Below are 22,211 nucleotides of genomic sequence, written 5' to 3' on the forward strand. Positions count from 1 at the left end.
GGAACAAGCTTCAGGGCTAAACTGGGTTTGCTGTGCCACTTCCTAAACTGGGTTTGCTGGTGACTGCATCTTGGTGATGGTGCATGCATGTGCAGAACTGGTAGCTGCTGAGGTCAGTGAGGAAAAGAGTCTGAGATGCAGGAATTGGGTACATCTAGAACCAAGGGTAGGCCACCTTGGCTCTTTTATGACTGGTGGACTTCAACTCCCAGAATTCCTGAGCCAGCCATGCTGAGGGGAAAGGGAGAGGTTTCCAAGCTGAGCCAGGCTGGCTGAGGAATTGTGGGACTTGAAGTCCACGAGTCAGAAAGCGGCCTAGGCCTAGGCCACAGGTAGGCAACCTTGGCTCTTTTATGACTCGTGGACTTCAACTCCCAGAATTCCTGAGCCAGCCATGCTGAGGGGAAAGGGAGAGGTTTCCAAGTTGAGCCATGCTGGCTCAGGAATTCTGGGAGTTGAAGTCCATGAGTCATGAAGGGGCCATAGTTCCCCCATGCTGGTTCAGGAATTCTGGGAGTTGAAGTCGACCGGTCATAAAGCGGCCTAGGCCTAGGCCAGAAGTAGGCCATCTTGGCTCTTTTATGACTCGTGGACTTCAACTCCCAGAATTCCTGAGCCAGCATAGAGGAACTATGGCCCCTTCAAGACTGGTGGACTTCAACTCCCAGAATTCCTGAGCCAGCCATGCTGAGGAGAAAGGGAGAGATTTCCAAGCTGAGCCAGGCTGGCTCAGGAATTCTGGGAGTTGAAGTCCACGAGTCAGAAAGCGGCCTAGGCCTAGGTCAGAGGTAGGCAACCTTGGCTCTTTTATGACTCGTGGACTTCAACTCCCAGAATTCCTGAGCCAGCCATGCTGAGGGGAAAGGGAAAGGTTTCCAAGCTGAGCCATACTGGCTCAGGAATTCTGGGAGTTGAAGTCCACGAGTCATGAAGGGGCTAAAGTTTCCCTCATGCTGGCTCAGGAATTCTGGGAGTTGAAGTCCACCAGTCGTAAAGTGGCTTAGGCCTAGGCCAGGGGTAGGCAATCTTGGCTCTTTTATGACTGGTGGACTTCAACTCCCAGAATTCCTGAGCCAGCTAAGCTGAGGGGAAAGGGAGAGGTTTCCATGCTCAGCCATGCTGGCTCAGGAATTCTGGGAGTTGAAGTCCACCAGTCATAAAAGAGCCAAGGTTGTCTAACCGTGGTCTAGATTAATGAAGGGATGACATGATAGGAGGCCTGCAGTATTTGAGGGGTGCCCCAAAGAAGAAGGAGTCAGGCTATTCTCCAAAGCACCTGAAGGCAGCACAAGAAGCAACAAATGGAAACTAATCAAAGAGAGAAGCAACCTGGAACTGAGGAGAAATTTCCTGACACTTAGAACAATTAACCAGTGGAACAGCTTGCCACCAGAAGTTGTGGCGCTCCAACACTGGAGGCTTTTAAGAAGAGACTGGACATCCATTTGTCTGAAATGGTAGAGGGTTTCCTGTTTGAGCAGGCGGTTGGACTAGATGACCTCCAAGGTCCCTCCTAACGGTTATTCTGTTCTGCGCATCTGGGCAGGACAAACTTCACTGACCCTCGAAAAGTCCAGAGTCCCAGAGGCCAAATTGTACTGAAGAGTTTTGAAATGTGTGTCACCATACAGAAAGCAGTTAAGTGGTTTCTTCCCTGTAAAACCATAGAGTTGGAAGGCACCCCAGAGATCATCCAGCTCAACTCCTGTGCACAGCACCAAAGCCCTGGAACATCTTTGATAGGTGATCGTCCCACCTCTCTTAGAAAACCTTCAGCGAAGGGGAACTTATATTTCAAGTTGCGGTCTGTTCCACCGGCTGACGGCTCATTCGGCCCGGAGGTTTCTCCTGACACCTTCCCAAATCTTATTCCCTTTCAGACTGTACTAACAGGTTATCCTCAAGTTACGGCCGTAATGGAAACTCGCCCATCCCGGTCATAAGTCGTTATGGTTGTAAAATGGGTCAGTAACAGGACCAGCCTGATTTCACAACCGTTTCCGTGGTGGCCGTTAAGCAAACGAGTCGATTGTAAACCAGCCAGCTTGGTTGTTAAGCAAACTTGACGGTCATTAAGCGAAACCATCCTTTGCTATGGGCAGTTTTGCAGAAAATGGAGAGTGCTGGTTTTCAGGGGAAAAAAATGTCGCTAAAAACTGCAGTTGTGTTGCTGGGCGCCTGAAGTTTGGTCGTGTGACCACGGACTCAAAACCAGATCCTAAGTAACTCCCAGGTAGGTCCATTGTAGCTACAAACAGCCGTTAAGGGACCGGTTGTAAGAGTCTTCCACCTCCCCCCCTGTACTTTTGCTTCCCATTTTTCCTGCCAACATGCAGAAGTTTTACCTTTCTCTGTGTGAAGTTACATTCTGTTTTATGGGCAGTCCCCGACTTACGACAGGTCATTTAGTGACCGTTCAAAGGGACAACGGCAGTGGAAAAAAGGGACTTGCGACGGTTTTTCACACTTTGTGACCGTTGCAGCTTGCCCACGGTCACGTGATCAAAATTCCGACGCTCGGCAAATGACTCGCGTTTAGGACGGTTGCGGTGTCCTGGTGTGTGTGTATGTGTGTGTGTGTGTGTGTGTGTGTGTGAGAGAGAGACACAATCCCCTTTTGCAACCTTCTGATCAGTAAAATCAACGGGGAAGCGAGTTTCAGTTAACGACCGTGGGATTGACTTAACCCCTGCAGTGATTCACTTAACGACTGCAGGGAGAAAGGTCGTAAAATCTGGAGGCAGGCGGTTCCACTGGTTAATTGTTCCAACTGTCAGGAGATTCCTCCTTATTTCTAAGTTGCTTCTCTCCTTGATGAGTTTCCATCTGTTGCTTCTTGCCCTGCCTTCTTCAGGCGCTTTGGAGAAGAGCTTGACTGCCTCTTCTTCGGGGCAGCCCCTAAAATTGGGCAAAACTCGCTTGGCAAATGTTGGGCTCTCTCGTCGACGTAAATTCAGGGTTTACCTGCATTTGTTTATTTTGTTTGTGGGTGCTCTGTCGTTGGAGGTTTTCCAGGAAGGATCGGATAACTGTTTCTCCAGAGGTCTCCCGCCTCGGTTAAGGGGTTGGACTAGAAGACCTCCAGGGTCCCCCCCCCCGACCCTGCGATTCTATGTAATTCTGCTGTGTGTGATTCTATTTCAGCCCTTCTTGGTTTGTTTGAATTTCTCCTTTCTTTCTAAAGGTAGGTCCCCCCCCCACGCCCCAGTTCCGTGTCATCTGCAAACTTACTATGGGTCTGCTGAACTCCCCCCATGCCCCCCCCCGCCCCCCAAAAGGACAAAAATGTGGAAATAAATACTCCTGTCCACTGGATACTTCCCCTCCAGCCGAAGTGGAGCCCTTCGTGCGCATTCTTGAGGCGGGATCGTTCCGTCAACGTAATAATTGATCATTATAATAATTGGATAATTGAATGAGCCGGAGGCTGTAATTGGATAATCTGGCCAGTTGTTTGTCTTGGCAGCGCTGAATCTGATCTCGGTCCAACTCCGTGGTTCCACACAGGAGATCCTAAGAGCTTCTGTTACAGGATGTCCCCAGTTGATCATCCTTCATTTTGCCTCCTCTGTTTCCCGTGACCTCCGTTCAGCCTCTCCTTGCCGGCAGGAGTTGCAACTCAGTCGCTACGCCCGGAATTTCCAGGCAGCCTGTCTGCCGGAGAGACGGGTCGGGGTTGGAGAAACCTGGTTTAATGGTGGACCAGGAATCACCAGGGATGTTTCCCTGACTTCCTGGGACCCTTAGGGTGCAGCTCTGGGTTTCATCCAGGGGCCCCCTGCCCCCTTCTGCCATCAAGTCTGAGATGGTGTAGGTCCTCCTGCTGGAGCAAGGGGCTGGACTAGAAGACCTCCAAGGTCCCTTCCAGCTCTATTCTGTTCTGTTCCATTCTGTTCCGTTCTGTTCTGTTCCGTTCTATTCTTAATTCTATTCTATTCTGTTCCGTTCTGTTCTGTTCTATTCTATAATTCTATTCTATCCCATAATCCTGTCCTATCCCATCCCATCCAATCTGATCCCATCCCATCCCATCCCATATTCTATTCTGTTCTGTTCTGTTCCGTTCCGTTCTATTCTTAATTCTATTCTATTCTGTTCTGTTCTGTTCTGTTCTATAATTCTATTCTATTCTATCCCATAATCCTGTCCTATCCTATCCCATCCCATCCCATCCCATCCCATCCCATCCCATCCCATCCCATCCCATTCCATTCCATTCCATTCTATTCTATTCTATTCTATTCTATTCTATTCTATTCTATTCTATTCTATTTCCTTATTTCTATTCTATATTCCAATATCTATTCTATTCTATATTATTCTATTCTATTCTATTCTGTTCTGTTCTGTTCTATTCTATTCTATTTCCTTATTTCTATTCTATATTCTATTCTATTCTATTCTACTCTACTCTACTCTACTCTACTCTACTCTACTCTATTCTATTCTATTCTATTCTATTCTATTCTATTTCCTTATTTCTATTCTATATTCCAATATCTATTCTATTCTATTCTATTCTGTTCTGTTCTGTTCTGTTCTGTTCTATTCTATTCTATTCTATTCTATTCTATTCTATTCTATTCTATTCTATTCTATTCTATTTCCTTATTTCTATTCTATATTCTATTCTGTTCTGTTCTGTTCTATTCTATTCTATTCTATTCTATTCAGCATGGAAGGAGATAAGCATCAGAATAACAGAGCTGGGAGGGAGCGTGGAGGTCTCCCAGTCCAACCCCTGCTCAAGCAGGAGACCCTAAGCCATTCTGGACAACTGGCTGTGCAGTCTCTTCTTAAGAACCTCCACTGATGGAGTAGCCACAACTACTGGAGGAAAGCCATTCAAAACAGAACAGGAAGGGGCCTTGGAGATCTTCTAGTCCAACTCTGGCCAAGCAGGAGACTCTATACCATATCAGACAAATGGTTGTCCAATTTCTTCTTAAAAACTTCCAGTGATGGAGGTTCTGAAGGCAACTTCAGAACTTCTTCTGAACAAATTCTCCAGAACTACTTCAGAACAATTTCTGGAGGCCGGTTGTTCCACTGGTTAATTGTTCTCACCGTCAGGAAATTCCTCCTTAATTCTAGGTTGCTTCTCTCCTTGATTGGTTTCCATCCGTTGCTTCTTATCTTGCTTTCTGGTATCTTTGGAGAATAGCTTGACTCCCTCTTCTTTGGGGCAGCCCCTGAGATACTGGAGGACTGCTATCTTGTCCCCGCTGGTCCTTCTCTTCATCAAACTAGACCTACCCAATTCCTGCAACCGTTCTTCATATGTTTTAGCCTCCTGTCCCCTGATCCTCTTTGTGGCTCTTCTCTGCACTCTTTCCAGAGTCTCTGCATGTTCTCTACATCGTGGTGACCAAAACTGGATGCAGGATTCCAGGTGTGGCCCCTAAGCTTTGTTGCTCTTCTCTGCACACTTTCCAGGATCTCAGCATCTTCTCTGTATTGTGACCAGAACTGGATTCTGTATGTCTTCCTCTCTTTCTTGGAAAGGCTCCTTGGTGTGTAGGGACCAGCCCCCCCCCCCATTTCACAGGCTCAGCCAGATTCTCACCTTGACCAAGGAGATGTTTGGCAGAGATCTTTCCCTTCCTTGTTCTTATGGCCAGTGGAGGATGTGTCGAGTATCTCGGGCCCAGCCGCTTGTGGATTGCTTTCAGACACACATCCTTGCCAAATATTTTTGCGTAAGAAAAGAGACGGCTGTGTCGGAGATACAGAATATTTCTGAAGTATTTCCCCCCCCCCCCGTTCATTTCTTGTCTAAAAGAGAGAGAGATTTGTGGGGGAGACAGAGATTTTTCACAAACAGAGATGGCCACGGACTGTTTTATAATGTCCTGGTAAGGCCACACTCGGAATCCTGCATCCAGTTTTGGTCACCACGATGTGAAAAAGATGCTGAGACTCTAGAAAGAGTGCAGAGAAGAGCAACAAAGAGGATCAGGGGACTGGAGGCTAAAACATACGAGGAACGGTTGATGAAATTGGGTCTGTCTAGTTCAGGGGTAGGCAACCTTGGCTCTTTTATGACTCGTGGACTTCAACTCCCAGAATTCCTGAGCCAGCATGGCTCAGCTTGGAAACCTCTCCCTTTCCCTTCAGCATGGCTGGCTCAGGCATTCTGGGAGTTGAGTCATAAAAGAGCCAAGGTTGCCTACCCGTGGTCTAGTTTAATGAAGAGAAGGACTGGGGGGGGGGAGACACAAGATAGCAGTCTTCCAATATTTGAGGGGATACCATAGAGAAGAGGGGATCCAGCTGTCCTCCAAAGCACCAGAAGGGCAGGACAAGAAGCAACGAGTGGAAACTAACCAAGGAGAGAAGCAACCTGGAACTAAGGAGAAACTTCCTAACAGTGAGGACAATTAACCAGTGGAATGGCTTGCCACTAGAGTTTGTGGGTGCTCCATCACTGGAGGCTTTTAAGAAGAGACTGGACAGTCAATAATAATAATAATAATTATTATTATTATTATCATTATTATCATTATTATCATCATTATTAATGATGATGATAATGATGATAATAATGATAATGATAATGATGATGATAATAATAATAATAGTAATAGTAATAATAATAATAATAATAATTGTAAAGTTGAAAGGGACCTTGGAGGTCATCTAGTCCAACCTCCTGCTCAGGCAGGAAACCCTATACCATTTCAGACAAATGGCTGTCCATTCTCTTTTTAAAAACCTCCAGTGTTGGAGCATTCACCGCTTCTGGAGGCAGGTTGTTCCACTGGTTAATTGTTCTAACAGTCAGGAAGTTTCTCCTTAGTTCTAGGTTGCTTCTCTCCTTGGTCAGTTTCCATCCGTTGCTTCTCGTCCTGCCTTCAGGTGCTTTGGAGAACAGCTTGACTCCCTCTTCTTTGGGGCAGCCCCTGAGATACTGGAAGGCTGTCATCCTGTCCCCCCTGGTCCTTCTCTTCCTTAAATTAGACATGTCTGAAATAGTACAGGGTCTTCTGCTTGAGCAGGGGGATGGACTAGACAACCTCCAAGCTCTCTTCTAACCGTGGTATTCTTATTCTGTTATGTCTTCATTCCAATACTCGGAGTTGTCTCTTTTCTGCCATAACCACCTAGTACAGTGGTTCTCAACCTTTTTAATGCCGTGACCCCCAACTGGTCGTAAGTCGAGGACTACTCAACCGGTCATAAGTCGAGGACTACTCAACTGGTGCAGCCCCGTTGGCAGAATGGGACTTTTGGCGGGCTCAGCAGGGCAGAGACAGCCTGGACAATTCCTATTGGCTTTTGAAAGCCAATCGAATTAGACTCTATTCAAGAGAGTCTCTTCTATTGGCTTTCAAAAGCCAATAGAATAAAAGGGAGGAGCACAGCTAAGGAAAAGGGGGGAAAAAATGGCGGACTGCGTTGTTTGGCGACCCGTGAAATGGTCGTTCGACCCCAAATGGGGTCCCGACCCACAGGTGGAGAACCACTGGCCTAGTAGAACCATTCTCTGCTCTGTGTGTTTGGACAACAGGCAGACACCCTTTGCTTGACCTGAAGCCCCCTCCCCCTAGTTTACCAAGACCCTGGGGACTCTAATGCTTCTTTGGGGTATCTGAGGGAGAACTGGTCCTGGCTTATCGGCGTCTTCTCTGAGTGGAGGTGCCTGTGTTCAGCCAAACTATGCGATATAAAGTGCCCTGGAGAGCATCCTATCTAGAGCGGTGGGGTTTCATGGCACGCGATACCAGGAAACGTGGCCAGGTCCTCGGTTACTGGATCTTTTGGCCACGATTTTGGACGCTGCTCAGAACAGGATGTTCCAATCCTGTCCCGGGCAGTGTCCAAAATCATGGCCAAAGGATGACCTCGAATACCTAATCTCTTCTTTCTGTACCAAGATGTTCCTGTCCCGGAACGGAAAGAAGAGGTTAGATATCGGCGCTTGCAAGGGTCTGCTTCCAAAACTATGCGTCTTCTTGTTGATAGGCGCATTCTCGCTCTGCCAGGAGACCATAAGCTGGGCTCATTTCTCTCCAGACTCCTCCAACTTCCCCTCTTCCCATCGAGAGACTTGTTCTCTCTTCCCAGTTACGGGAGGCGGATGTTGGTGCCTCCTGGGAGCCCATTGAGGAATGGCTCCTTCTCCAGTGCTCAGGACCCGGGTTCTGCCTGCCCTGCGGAAGATGTTTCTGCAAAACCTTGGCCAGACCCCAGAAGAAAGAAGGCGGGGTCCTTGGGGGTCTCTGAGCTGGGGGGTTTCCTTGCAGACGTTTCATGACCCAACTAGGGAACATCATCAGTGCTAGAAGAGAGGGGAGTATTTGCAGAGAGGAGGAGGAGGAGGAGGACTGTGGGGTCCTTGGTTCCCTCTGAGCTGGGTCGTTTGCTTGCAGACGTTTCATGACCCAACTAGGTAACAGCATCAGTGCTAGAAGGGAATGGGGTTTGCGAGGAGGAAGGGGAGGAGGAGGAGGAGGAGGAGGAGGAGGAGGAGGAGGAAGAAGACTATGGGGTCCTTGGTGGTCTCTGAGCTGGGTGCTTTTCTTGCAGACGTTTCATGACCCAACTAGGTAACAGCATCAGTGCTAGAAGGGAATGGGGTTTGCGAGGAGGAAGGGGAGGAGGAGGAGGAGGAGGAAGACTATGGGGTTCTTGGTGCTCTCTGAGCTGGGTGCTTTCCTTGCAGACGTTTCATGACCCAACTAGGGAACATCATCAGTGCTACAAAGGAGTGAGGTTTGAAGAGAGAAGGAGGAGAAGAAGAAGGAGAAGAAGAAGAAGAAGAAGGAGAAGAAGAAGAAGAAGAAGAAGAAGAAGAAGAAGAAGAAGAAGAAGAAGAAGAAGAAGAAGAAGAAGAAGAAGAAGAAGAAGAAGAAGAAGAAGAGGGGGAGGGGGGAAGGAAAGAGGAGGAGGAGGACTGTGGGGTCCTTGGTGCTCTCTGAGTTTGGTGGTTTTCTTGCAGACATTTCATGACCCAACTAGGTAACTGAGTCAAGGTTGACTCAGCCTTCCATCCTTCCAAAGTCGGTAAAAGGAGGACCCAGCTTATTGGGGGGCAAATATGCTGACTCTGTCAAACTGCTTAGAGAGGGCTGTAAAGCACTGTGAAGCGGTATATAAGTCTAAGGGCTACTGCTATTGCTATCATCAGTGCTAGGAGGGAGGGGGGGTGGGGAGGAGGAGGAGGAGGAGGAGGAGGAGGAGGAGGAGGAGGAAGGGGGGGAGTCTCTGGTGCTCTCTGAGCTGGTGGTTTCCTTGCAGACATTTCATAACCCGACTAGGGAGCGTCATCAGTGGCAGAAGTGAGCGGGGTCTGCTCTCTGTTTATGTACAGTGATTTATGTCAGATTGATGGGAATGGACTTGGGGGTTCAACATCCAGACAAGCAGAGATTAAAACCATGGTTAATACTAGACCAACAATCGAACAGTGAACAATAGCCCACCAAGGAACTACCAACTCAGACGAACAATGAAATAATAAACAATAACCTAATCAAGGAGCCACCAAAAATATTCCCATCAATACTGACAAGGCAAGCCACGAGTATATAAAGAGAGAGCAAACCCCACAGCCTTCTAGCTCTGATGATGTTACCTAGCTGGGTGATAAAACGTCTGCAGGAAAACAGGCCAGCTCAGACAGCACCAAGGATCCCACAGTCTTCCTCCTCCTCCCCCTCCTCCTCCTCCTCCTCCTCCTCCTCCTCCTCCTCCTCCTCCTCCTCCTCCTCCTCCTCCCTGCAAACCCCACTCCCTTCTCACAATGATGATATTACCTAGCTGGGTGATGAAACGTCTGCAGGAAAACAGCCCAGCTCAGACAGCACCAAGGACCCCACAGTCTTCCTCCTCCTCCTGCTCCTCCTGCTCCTCCTCCTGCTCCTCCTCCTCCTCCTCCTCCTCCTCCTCCCTACAAACCCCACTCCCTTCTCACACTGATGATGTTCCCTAGTTGGGTGATGAAATGTCTGCAAGAAAACCACCCAGCTCAGACAGCACCAAGGACCCCACAGTCCTCCTCCTGCTCCTGCTCCTCCTCCTCCTGCTCCTCCTCCTCCTCCTCCTTGCAAACCCCACTCCCTTCTCACACTGATGATGTTCCCTAGTTGGGTGATGAAATATCTGCAAGAAAACCACCCAGCTCAGAGAGCACTAAGGACCCCCCCCCCCCGGTCAGCATCAGAAACAGAATAGATTGGATCAGGGTTTTCCAACCTTCGCAACTTTAAGGGAGGCGGACACCGCTTCCCACATGGTTGGCATCCGATTAAGTTGGAACATTTTATAAAGCATAAGGTGTCCCGACCCATCAAAGTAGCATTAAACGGGGTGTCCCGGCTGTCTTTCTCCCTGTCACCATGGAAAGTTAAAGGAAGATCTTTGGCCATCCTTGTTAGATAGCAATATTTTTTTAAAAAAATCGTGGGCCCTTGACTTCACGCAGCTGGATATGAACTTTTTCCAGTGGAACAGCTTGCCACCAGAAATCGTGGGCTCTCCATTGGAGGTCATCTAGTCCAACCCCCTGCAAAAGGCAGCCTTACTAGGATGGCTTGCATCCTGCAACGATATCTGTAATACCATCAAACATCCACATCTGCCTCTCCCAGGTCCTTGGGAAGGACTCGATAGGTAGACAAAAATGCCAAATCCAGTCCGAACATCTGGCTGACTGTGTGATGATGAATAATAATCATAATGATAATAAAGTTGGAAGGGACCTTGGAGGTCATCTAGTCCAACCCCCTGCTCAGGCAGGAAACCCCATACCATTTCAGACAAATGGCTGTCCAGTCTCTTCTTAAAAACTTCCAGTGTTGGAGCATTCACCGCTTCTGGAGGCAGGCTGTTCCACTGGTTAATTGTCCTCACTGTCAGGAAGTTTCTCCTTAGTTCCAGGTTGCTTCTCTCCTTGATGAGTTTCCATCCGTTGCTTCTTGTCCTGCCTTAGGGCGCTTTGGAGAATAGACATCCACCTGTCTGAGATGGTATAGGTTCTCCTGCTTGAGCAGGGGGCTGGACTAGAAGACCTCCAAGGTCCCTTCCAGCTCTATTCTGCTCTATAAATGAAATGCCTGCGGGTTTCCTTTTACGCTGTTAGAATAAATGAGATGGTGTTTGTTTCTAGTACGGAAAGCTTTGCTTTTGCAATTGTATTTTCGACTTGCGTTTGTCTAACTCCCTCACTAATCAAACATTTTAATTTGTAGCTTGCGGATGGCATGACCAGCTCGGCTTTAATTAACACGCAACCCTCTCGGCCCCATCTCCATGTATGTATGTACGGCTTCCTATTTCACCCAATCGCTCCATTGGTTTGCTTGACTTTTGTCTTCCTAGCTCATTGGTTCTCAACCTTTTTAATGCCGCGACCCCCAACCGGTCGTAAGTCAAGGACTAAACCGGTCTTAAGTCAAGGACTACTCAACTGGTGCAGCACCGTTTGCAGAATGGGACTTTTGGCGGGCTCAGCAGGGCAGAGACAGCCTGGACAATTCCTATTGGCTTTTGAAAGCCAATAGAATTAGACTCTATTCAAGAGAGTCTCTTCGATTGGCTTTCAAAAGCCAAGAGAATAAAAGGGAGTAGCACAGCTAAGGAAAAGGGGGAAAATGGCGGACTGCGTTGTTTCGCGACCCCCGTGAAATGGTCGTTCGACCCCAAATGGGGTCCCGACCCACAGGTTGAGAACCACTGTCCTAGCTCAGAAAATTTTATTTTATTTTATTTTATTTTTAAAAAAAGTCACTTATGAATTACAAGTGGGTAAAGCTGACTGAAACCATGCAGAAAGACCAGAAAGCCCAAATGTATAGTTGCATCTATTCAATCTCTCCCAGCTTTGATGGAAAAAGAGGAAAGGCAGAAAGAAAGGCAGCGCTGGGTGTCCCAGTTCAAGTGTTTCCAACAATCTGTGTCCTTGTCCTTGACATCCAGAGCCAACAATGAAGGTTGTTTGGGAAGGCCCAGCCCTGGTTTCTGCGTATGTCTCGTCCCAGGATCTTGATCAACATCTGCAGAACATCTGCAACTGGATTGCAGAACTGGTGTCTTCCAGAAGGGACAACTTATTTGGATGGACCCAGGCTAACAACAGTTTATTTAATGTAGGGCTCTTCCAACTTGGCCCTTTGATGACTCGTGGACTTCAACTCCCAGAATTCCTCAGCCAGGCACGCGTGCCTGGCTGAGGAATTCTGGGAGTTGAAGTCCATAAGTCATCAAAGGGCCAAGTTGGAAGACCCCTGATTTTAATGACTGTTCAAAGTTACAACAGCTCCCAAAAAAGTTACTTAGGATAGTTTTTGACAGCACCCTCACAGCCTCCCCAAAGGTCACGTGATCCAAATTCGGCAACTGGCTCATATTTATGACGGTTGCAGCATCCCCGTGATCCCCTTTGGTGACCAAAGTCCCCGGGGGAAGCCAGCTTCACTTCGCAACGGTGTTATTAACTGCTGCAGTAAGACACTTAACAAATGTGGCCCGAAATGTTACAAAACGGGTCAAAATTCACTTAACAAATGTCACACTTAGCCACAGAAATTTGGGGGTGTATTGTATGTGCAGGAGGGCAGACTGGGGTGAGCATGTCAGGGAGTTTCTCCTTAGTTCCAGGTTGCTTCTCTCCTTGATGAGTTTCCATCCATTGTTTCTTATCCTGCCTTCAGGCGCTTTGGAGAATAGACATCCACCTGTCTGAGATGGTAGAGGGTCTTGAGCAGGGGGCTGGACTAGAAGACCTCTATTCTATTCTATTTCTATTCTATTCTTCCATTCCATTTCATATATTCTATTCTATTCTGTTCTATTCTATTCTATTCTATTCTATTCTATTCTATTCTATTTCTATTTCTATTTCTATTCTAGTCTTCCATTCCATTCCATTTCATATATTCTATTCTATTTCTATTCTATTCCTTATTCCTATTCTATTCTGTTCTGTTCTGTTCTATTTTATTCTTCCATTCCATTTCATCTATTCTATTCTATTCTATTCTATTCTATTCTATTCTATTCTATTCTATTCTATTCTATTCTATTCTATACTATTCCTATTTCTATTTCTATTCTAGTCTTCCATTCCATTTCATATATTCTATTCTATTTCTATTCTATTCTATTCCTTATTCCTATTCTATTCTATTCTATTCTATTCTATTCTATTCTATTCTATTCTATTCTATTCTATTCTATTCTATTTTTCCATTCCATTTCATATATTCTATTCTATTTCTATTCTATTCTATTCCTTATTCCTATTCTATTCTATTCTATTCTATTCTATTCTATTCTATTCTATTCTATTCTATTCTTCCGTTCCATTTCATCTATTCTATTCTATTCTATTCTATTCTATTCTATTCTATTCTATTCTATTCTATTCTATTCTATTTTTCCATTCCATTTCATATATTCTATTCTATTCTATTCTATTCTATTCTATTCCTATATTCTATTCTATTCTATTCTATTCTATTCTATTCTATTCTATTCTATATTCTATTCTATTCTATAGTAGTCTCCTGCTTGAGCAGGGGGCTGGACTAGAAGACCTCCAAGGTCCCGTCCAGCTCTATTCTGATTATGATCTCACCTGCTTTGAGCCTCGGTTGGAGACCGCAGCCACCCTTAGACGTTGACAGCTTGCTCAGCTACTTCCTTCTTGCCTTTTATCCCGGGAAATGTGGCTCCATTTAGCCAGATTAAATAGCTGCCAACTCCCAGCAGCAAACGTGCAGGTCATTAATTTAGAAGAAAGGAGCAAAAGGCTCCACAGTGAGCAGTGAGCTCCTTCGTGTGTCCTGTGGGGGGAACCCTGGCACAAATGTCATTAAACGCAATAAACCCTGGAAGAGGTGTTGACATCTATCTGGGAGGGGCGGAGGAGGGTCTGGAACGGATGCTTAGCTTGGAACCAACAATGTTGGGTGTTTGCACACAGAAAGCAGAGTTGCTGGCTGCGGGTGGCCGTGGGAGGCCGACAGCTGCCACGGGGAAAATTTCGATTAGAATAGAATAGAGCTGGAAGGGACCTTGGAGGTCTTCTAGTCCAGCCTGCTGCTGAAGCAGGAGAACCTATACCATACCTATACCATGAGCTGAGGTGGCGCAGCAGTTAAGAGTGCAGTACTGCAGGCCACTTTAGCTGACTGTGTTCAGCAGGTCAGCGGTTCAAATCTCACCGGCTCAAGGTTGACTCAGCCTTCCATCCTTCCGAGGTAGGAAAAATGAGGACCCAGATTGTTGGGGGCAATGTAAATATATATATCTATACATTGGTTACTGGTGTACACCGCTTAGAGAGTGCTTGTACTTAAAGCGGTATATAAGTCTCATAAATAAATAAATAAAATAAATAAATCTCAGACAAGTGACTGCCCAGCCTCTTCTTAAAAATCTCCAGTGACGGAGCGCCCACGATTTCTGGAGGCAAGCTGTTCCACTGGTTCATTGTCCTCACTCACTGTCAGGAAATTTCTCCTTAATGCCAGATTGCTTCTCTCTTTAGTCAATTTCCAACCATTGTTTCTCGTCCTTCCCTCTGGTGCTTTGGAGAATAATTTGAGCCCCTCTTCTTTGTGGCAGCCCCTCAAACACTGGAGCGCTGCTATCATGTCCCCCCTGTTTCTTCTTTTCTTTAGACTAGCCAAACCCAACTCCTGCAGCCATTCTTTTTCTGTTTTAGTCTCCAGGCCTTGGATCATCTTAGTTGCTCTTCTCCGGATGTTTTCCCAGACTCTCAATATCTTTTTTGTGATACGGTGACCGAAATTGGCTGCAGTATTCCAGGTGTGGCCTCACTGGGCTTTGATAAAGCAGTACTAATACTTTGTTAAATATTTAGGATTGGGTTGGTGGCTCACAACTGAAGCCTGGGATTGGGGCACATGGCCTCAAGGACTTGGGGTGCAATCTGGATGTGGACCCCATGATTTGCAAAGAAACATGCCCTGGTTCCCCCCCCCATACACCAGAATTGTGGATGCTCCATTGCTGGAGGTTTTCAAGAAGAGATTGGACAGAAAAAATAAATTATAAAGGTAAAGAAGTATATTAACAAAATTTGATTAAAAGGAGTTTTTTAGATTTTTATTCTAAGTTATATGCTAGTGAAAATATACAAGTTTTAGATATAGAAAAGTATTTACAGGAAGCACATTTTCCTAGACCTACTACTGATCAACGAGATGAGATTATTGGTTTAATTACTTCGGATGAGATTATTGGGGCAATTGAGCAATTAAAGGTTGGTAAGGCTCCAGGTACTGATGGATTAACAGCAATTTATTATAAAAATGTTATTTGAAGAAATGATAGAACCAAGAAGAGATTGGACAGCCATTTGTCTGGGATAGTATGAGGTCTCTTGCCTTGGAAGGGGGTTGGACTAGATGACCTCCAATGCCTCTTCCAGCCCTAGCATTCTAGGCTGACTAACAGCCTCTGAGCGCCTTGCTCCATGGAACTCAGCCTTTGGGGGCCTCATACAAAAGGATCGTAACCCAGCGCTTATTGTGTACAAATAGCCCACCGGCTTATGACCACTATGGAGCTCAAAGTTTCCGTTGTTAACCGAGACAGTTGTTAAGTGAGGTTTGCCCCCCCATTTTACCACCTTTCTTGCTGCGGTTGTTAAGTGGATCACTGCAGTTCTTAAGTTAGTAACGTGTTTGTTAAGTGAATCTGGCTTGCCAGAAGGTCATGATCCCTGGGCACTGCGACTGTCATAAATAGGAATTAATGGCCAAGTGTCTGAATTCTGATCATGCGACATAGTCCGAAGTCAGGGGGGTGTTCCCACTTGGGCACTTTAAGACTTGTGGACTTGAACTCCCAGAATTCCTCAGCCAGCTTGCCTGGCTGAGGAATTCTGGGAGTTGAAGTCCACGAGTCATCAAAGGGCCACGTTGGAAGACCCCTGAGATAGACTTTAAGAGGAATGGACTTCAACTCCCAGAATTCCTCAGCCAGCGTGCCTGGCTGAAGAATTCTGGGAGTTGAAGTCCACGAGTCATCAAAGGGCCAAGTTGGAAGACCCCTGAGATAGACTTTAGGAGGAGTGGACTTCAACTCCCAGAATTCCCCAGCCAGCGTGCCCCTGAGATAGACTTTAGGAGGAGTGGACTTCAACTCCCAGAATTCCCCAGCCAGCGTGCCTGGCTGAGGAATTCTGGGAGTTGAAGTCCACAAGTCATCAAAGGCCAAGTTGGAAGACCCCTGGGGGTTAAGGTGTCTTTAATTGAGATGCCTGGGAGGTATGGACACCTGTCAGAGATGTCCCAAAGCTGCGTTTCCAGAAGTCAACTGAACTTTCTTGGTTTTTTCCCTTGAAAACGAGTGGGGGGCAGGACGAGAAGGGGGAAGAAGAGGGAGGAAGAGGAGGAGGACTGTGGGGTCCTTGGTGCTCTCTGAGCTTGGTTGTTTCCTTGCAGACATTTCATTACCCAACTAGGTAACATCATCAGTGCTAGAAGGGAGGAAGAGGAGGAGGAGGAGGAGGAGGAGAACTGTGGGGTCCTTGGTGCTCTCTGAGCTGGGTGGTTTCCTTGCAGATGTTTCATGACCCAACTAGGTAATATTATCAGAGGTAGAAGGGGGGAGGAGGAGAAGGAGGAAGAGGAGTAGGAGTTGTTGGAGGAGGACTGTGGGGTCCTTGGTGCTCTCTGAGCTGGGTGGTTTCCTTGCAGACATTTCATGACCCAACTGGGTAATGTCATCAGTGCTAGAAGGGAGTGGTGAAGAGGAGGAGGAAGGGGAGGAGGAGGAAGAGTTGGAAGAGGACTGTGGGGTCCTTGGTGCTCTCTGAGCTGGGTGGTTTCCTTGCAGATGTTTCATGACCCAACTAAGGAACGTCATCACTGCTAGAAGGGAGTGGGATTTCTTCTCATCCTGTATGTTTTATGAGGTGTCCCAGTGATGTTATGGGATGTTTCAGAGGTGTTATGGGGGGGGGTTCCAGTGGTGATGGGATGTCCCAGTTAAATTCATAGCTGGGATTTGCTGGTAAGGCTTCCTACCAACCTTAAGGATGAGTGGATCGGTTGGGTTTTGGCCTGGCACATGGTGTGTGAATGCAACGACTAACATTTGTAAACCACGATTTGCAAAGCCAGCGTAGTTTCATCCAGTTGGGGCTGGCTTCTTAAGCCTGGTTTGTTTTGATCCCAGAAGCTCTCTTCAAAGCACACACACCCCCCCCCCCGCCCCCAATTCTATCAAGTTGAATACTTTTCTCAGTGAACTGGAAAGGAATGGGAAGACAGAAGGAACCATCCTCCTCTGTCTCTTGGAAGAAGCTGGAGGAGGAGGAGGAGGAGGGTTTGTCTGCCTGGAAGATTCCAGCGTTTTTTTGCCCCGGCGGGTCCTGACAGGCCTTCTGCTGTCTCTAAGACAAATAAGCCATTAAGCAACGAGTTAGCGCGAGAAACCTGAGCCCGAACCCATGCAAGCCGAAATCTGTAAACTATTTGGAGTAATTGGTTATTTGCTGTGCTTGCTAGTCTCCCATCCGAGGGGATATTTTAGAGCCTCTCCAGTTACTGTTCCCTGGAAGAGCCACCAGGATTGAGTGTCTCCAGCTGAAGCCGGATAGTTGATACCCAGAGTTGAGAACCGTAGGGCAGCTTCACATTCCTGCGGTTGCCTCCCATGGATGTAACCACACCGGGGGCTCCCTGTGTGGGGTTGAGCTGCCAAGGCCAGGCTCCTGAACCTGCCAATCTTGGTTTCTCTTGTCACTGAAGGCCTCAGCCGAACGGGATGATGTTTTACGAGGGCCACGTCCACCGAGATGTTTCTCCAAGAGCTGAAAGGCATCAGGGCTGGTTCTTGGCTCTTCCTCCCACTAGCCTGGACTAGAAGACCTCCAAGGTCCCTTCCAACTCTTGCTATTCTGCTACAGACATCTTGACCACCCAACGTAGACCAATCTGGGAGGCAAGGAGGTGTCCTCACAGTTGGGTTGGATTCCTGATGATAGGATGGCCTACCTTGATCTGTCCCCAGGAAAAAACGTGTGCAGCTTCCAAAGACGTCCTCTCTTTGACCCCCGTCCTCCACCTGACCCGTTGTTTCCTCAACCTTGACAAGCGTGGCTGAGTTTTTCTAGTCTAACCGTAATTCCTGAATCTCTCCCTGGAGCTGCCCATGGCACAGTTGCTGTGAACTATTAACCCTCTTCCCTTTGAGCTCCAAATCTTCCCCCTCTTCGTAGTAGGGGGGATCTCAGCTTCCATCCAGTCTAGGTTTTATGGTGGATTTATGGAGCGGGGTGGTCTGGATGTCCCTCTGTCAAGTTGGCTCTCTTGAGGGACCATCAGGTCACACCCAAAGACACCAAGCCAGCATCTTCAAAAAGCAGCTGGTGGTTGAACCGTTGGTCAGAGGCGTCTGTGGGAGTCCTCAGCTTCCATCCAATCGGGCATCACAGTTGATGGGTGGGGTGGGGTGGTCTCTGTGTCCCTCCACCCAGTTGGATTGCCTTGTTCTGGCAAATGGTCCGGCCACTTTCTGAAGATGTTGGCTTGGCCTTTCTGCGTGTGACACGGTTGATCTCCAAGAAGGAAGCCCACGAGAAGCCACGCCAGTGCAGTGGGGAGAGGGGTGGAGGAAGCTCCATCTAAAAACAAACGTTGGACGAAAAGACAGTCTGGGCTGACATGATAGCAGTCTTCCGATGCTCGGAGGGCTGCCCCAAAGAAGAGGGGGACCCCCTATTCTCCCAAGCACCCAGAAGGCAGGAGATGAAGCAACGGATGGAAACCAACCAGGGAGAGAACCAGCCTAGAACTAAGGAGAGCTTTCCTAACAGCGAGCAACAATTAACCAGTGGAACTCCTTGCCTCCAGAAGTTGTGGGGTGGCTCCATTACTGGAAGTTTTTAAGAAGACATTGGACAGCCTTTTGTCCAGAATAGTTTAAGGTCTCCTGGTTAAGCAGGGGGATGGGCCTCCAAGGTCCGTTCCAACACTGTTATTCTGTTATTCCAGAATGGAAGGATGGGATGGAAAGGCTGTTCTTTGCCTTGCAAAGGTGAATTTCCAGCCCGTCCTCACAATGTGCTCAGAAAAGTCCAACTGGGCAGCAATAGCAGTATGACCCACACAAAATGGGTGGAGCTTTGATCTCCTGGTTGTGCTGGCCATCTTGCCGTTTTCAGCGGGGAGATGATGGGAACTGTAAGCCACTTCAGGCCTTCCTTGACTTACAACCGTTCATTTAGTTGGGCAAGAAAACCAACTGAGCACCAAGCACCCCACAGTCCTCCTCCTCCTCCTCCTCCTCCTCCTCCTCCTCCTCCTCCTCCTCCTCCTCCTCCTCCCTGCAAACCTACTTTCTAGCACGGATGATGTTACCTAGTTCGGTCATGAAACGTCTGCAAGGAAAGCACCCGAAGAGAGCATCAAGGAGCCCATATTCTTCTTCTTCCTCTTCTTCTTCTTCTTTTTCCTCCTCCTCCTCCTCCTCCTCCTCCTCCTCCTCCTCCTCCTCCTCCTCCTCCTCCTGCCTGCAAACCTACTTTCTAGCACTGATGATGTTACCTAGTTGGGTCATGAAACGTCTGCAAGGAAACCCCCCCAGCTCAGAGAGCATCAAGGAACCCATCTTCTTCTTCTTCTTCTTCTTCTTCCTCTTCTTCTTCTCTCTTCTTCTTCTTCTTCTTCTTCTTCTTCTTCTTCTTCTTCTTCTTCTTCTTCCTCTTCCTCCTCCTCCTCCTCCTCCTCCTCCTCCTCCTCCTCCCCTCCTTCCTCCTCCTCCTCTTCTTCTTCTTCTTCTTCTTCTTCTTTCTTCTTTCTTCTTCTTCTTCTTCTTCTTCTTCTTCTTTTTCCTCCTCCTCCTTCCTCCTGCTGCAAGCCTACTTTCTAGCACTGATGATGTTACCTAGTTGGGTCATGAAATGTCTACAAGAAAACCCCCAAGCTCAGACAGCACTAAGGGGCCCCACAGTCCTCCTCCTCCTCCTCCTCCTCCTCCTCCTCCTCCTCCTCCTCCTCCTCCTCCTCCTCCTCCTCCTCAAACCTGACTCCTTTCTAGCACTGATGATGTTACCTAGTTGGGCAAGAAAACAGCTAAACTCAGAGAGCACCAAGGACCCCACAGTCGTTGTCATCGTCGTCCTCCTCCTCCTCCTCCCCCCCCCTTCTAGCTCTGATAATATTACCTAGTTGGGTCATGAAAAAAATGACATAAGATCACTTTTCACACAACCATTGCAGCAGCACCCGATCAAAATTTGGACATTTGGCAACCGGCTCACAGTTACGACGGCCACAGAGTCCTGAGGTCACGTGATCCCCCTTTGGTGACCTTGACCAGCAAAGTCCATGGGCAAGCCAGACTCACTTTACAACTTTGCAACTTCGGCGATGCCCTTAACTACGGCGGCAAGAGCGGTCATAAAATGGCCCTAAACTGGCTTGAACCACGGTCAGACTGAGCAGCATAAAACTTGGGACTCCCTCTGCGTCGCCAAGGCCGTCGCTGGGCAGCACCTTGGGCTAAACCCGGGTTGCCAAACAAATGCTGATCGGCGACTTCGTAGCCTGGCTGGATCCGGGGAGCGCGTTCCCCGGTTGTGAGCAGCCCGTCCTTTGTGTGGCTTTTCCATTCCAAGGGAGACAGATTAGCATCCTTTCCACTTAACATTCCAGCTGCTTTTCCTGGCATTTCGCTTTAATTTTTTTTATTTTTTTTAGAAAAACACTTTTTTTTCTCCTTCCTCTCGGTAACCCCCTTCCAAAACTTTGTCTTGGGGCCGTCACAGATACCCAAGGTAAATCCTCAAATGACAGAAAGCTTTCTTGGTCATTTGGCACCTGCGGAATGTCAGAATAAAGCCCGTTTCGGTCGGAGAGTTCTGGGTGAAAAATGGAGACCTGGGAAGAAGAAGAAGAAGGGGGGAAAAGAAGAGGAAATGCATGTCATTTTTTCTGGGAAGAAATGTGGGGTGGGCAAGGGGGAGGGTTGGGTTCGGTGCCCCCCCCCCCACCCGAGAAGGTGACTAGCAGGAATTTTGCAGGGCTGGCCTGGAGTCAAACTCTATAAACCCCGAATAATGGCTTCTTGATGAGCTTAGCCCGGTGGAATTTGGTGGAATGGTAAAATGAGTTATTTATTTGCGGAGGAATGTTTCACGAGATACAAATTGCCCCGTTGTGGTTTCAATCAATGTTCAGAAGAGTTAGCTAAAAAAAAAAAAAAAAAGGCTTAAAAAACGAAAAACCAAACTGCAGTCTCCAAGAAAGCCTTGCTTGCTGCTGAGTTGGTCTCCGGGCCAGCTTGCTCGTTGCCAACTTCTTCCGAGTCTGAGGGGTCCTCCGTGCTCTTTGAGCCCAACTAGGTAACATCATCAGTGCTAGAAAGGAGTCAGGTTGGAAGAGGAGGAGGAGGGGGAGGGGGAGGAGGAGGAGGAGGAAGAGGAAGAGGAAGAGGAGGAGGAGGAAGAGGAGGAAGAGGAAGAGGAGGAGGAGGAAGAGAAGGAGGAGGAGGAGGAAGAGGAGACGGAAGAGGAGGAGGAGGAGGAAGAAGAGGAGGAGGAAGAGGAGACGGAAGAGGAGGAGGAGGAGGAGGAAGAAGAGGAGGAGGAGGAAGAGGGGGAGGAGGAGGAGGAGGAAGAAGAGGAGGAAGAGGAGGAGGGAGGAGGAGGAGGAGGAGGAAGAGGAGGAGGAGGAAAAGGAGGAGGAGGAGGAAGAGGAGGGGGAGGAGGAGGAGGAAGAGGAGGAGGAGGAGGAAGAGGAGGAGGGGAGGAGGAAGAGGAGGAGGAGGAGGAGGAGAACAACGATGACTGTGGGGTCCTTGGTTCCCTCTGAGCTGGGTTGTTTTCTTGAAGACGTTTCATGACCCAACTAGGGAACATCAACAGTGCTAGAAGAGAGTGGGGTCTGCTCTCAATTTATATTCTAGTGGCTTGCCATGTCAGTGTTGGTAGGATGAGAAAGCCACTAGACCAGTGATGGTGAACGTTTGAGAGACCGAGTGCCCAAACTGCAACCCAAAACCCACTTAGGCATCATCGGGTGCCGGGTGGGTGTGGCCCATTGGCCGGGCGTGGCTGCGGCGGTCACGGCAGACTGGGTGGGACTAAAAAGTTCAATCCATCAATTCCAACTTTGCAAGATCTTTTATTTTCCCGCGAGAAGTTGAAATTGACTGATTGATTGAACCTTTTTTTTTGCACATGGTGGTGGAGGCCTAAAGCGAAAAGGTTTTATCAAACCCAGCTGAAG

At 47.9% G+C, this 22,211-nt stretch overlaps 1 protein-coding gene across 11 annotated transcripts in view; it reads left to right on the forward strand.

Moving 5' to 3' along the window:
* Positions 1-22,211, forward strand: part of DYSF (dysferlin) — a 155,047-nt gene that overhangs the window by 99,517 nt on the left and 33,319 nt on the right. For 8 of the 11 annotated variants that reach the window (XR_005555553.1, XM_039333809.1, XM_039333812.1 and 5 more), the window contains one exon: positions 11,193-11,255. The exons of the other annotated variants lie outside the window; for them this stretch is intronic. Coding sequence is in view for 7 of the 8 variants with exons in the window: in XM_039333809.1 (XP_039189743.1) it covers positions 11,193-11,255 (63 nt within the window). In the remaining variant the exon portion in view is untranslated. The remainder of the gene's footprint in view (positions 1-11,192; positions 11,256-22,211) is intronic. 11 annotated transcript variants of the gene reach the window in all.

Source organism: Crotalus tigris, unplaced genomic scaffold (genome assembly GCF_016545835.1).
Source record: "Crotalus tigris isolate CLP2741 ecotype Arizona unplaced genomic scaffold, ASM1654583v1 scf7180000024513.1755786, whole genome shotgun sequence".
Taxonomy (NCBI): domain Eukaryota; kingdom Metazoa; phylum Chordata; class Lepidosauria; order Squamata; family Viperidae; genus Crotalus; species Crotalus tigris.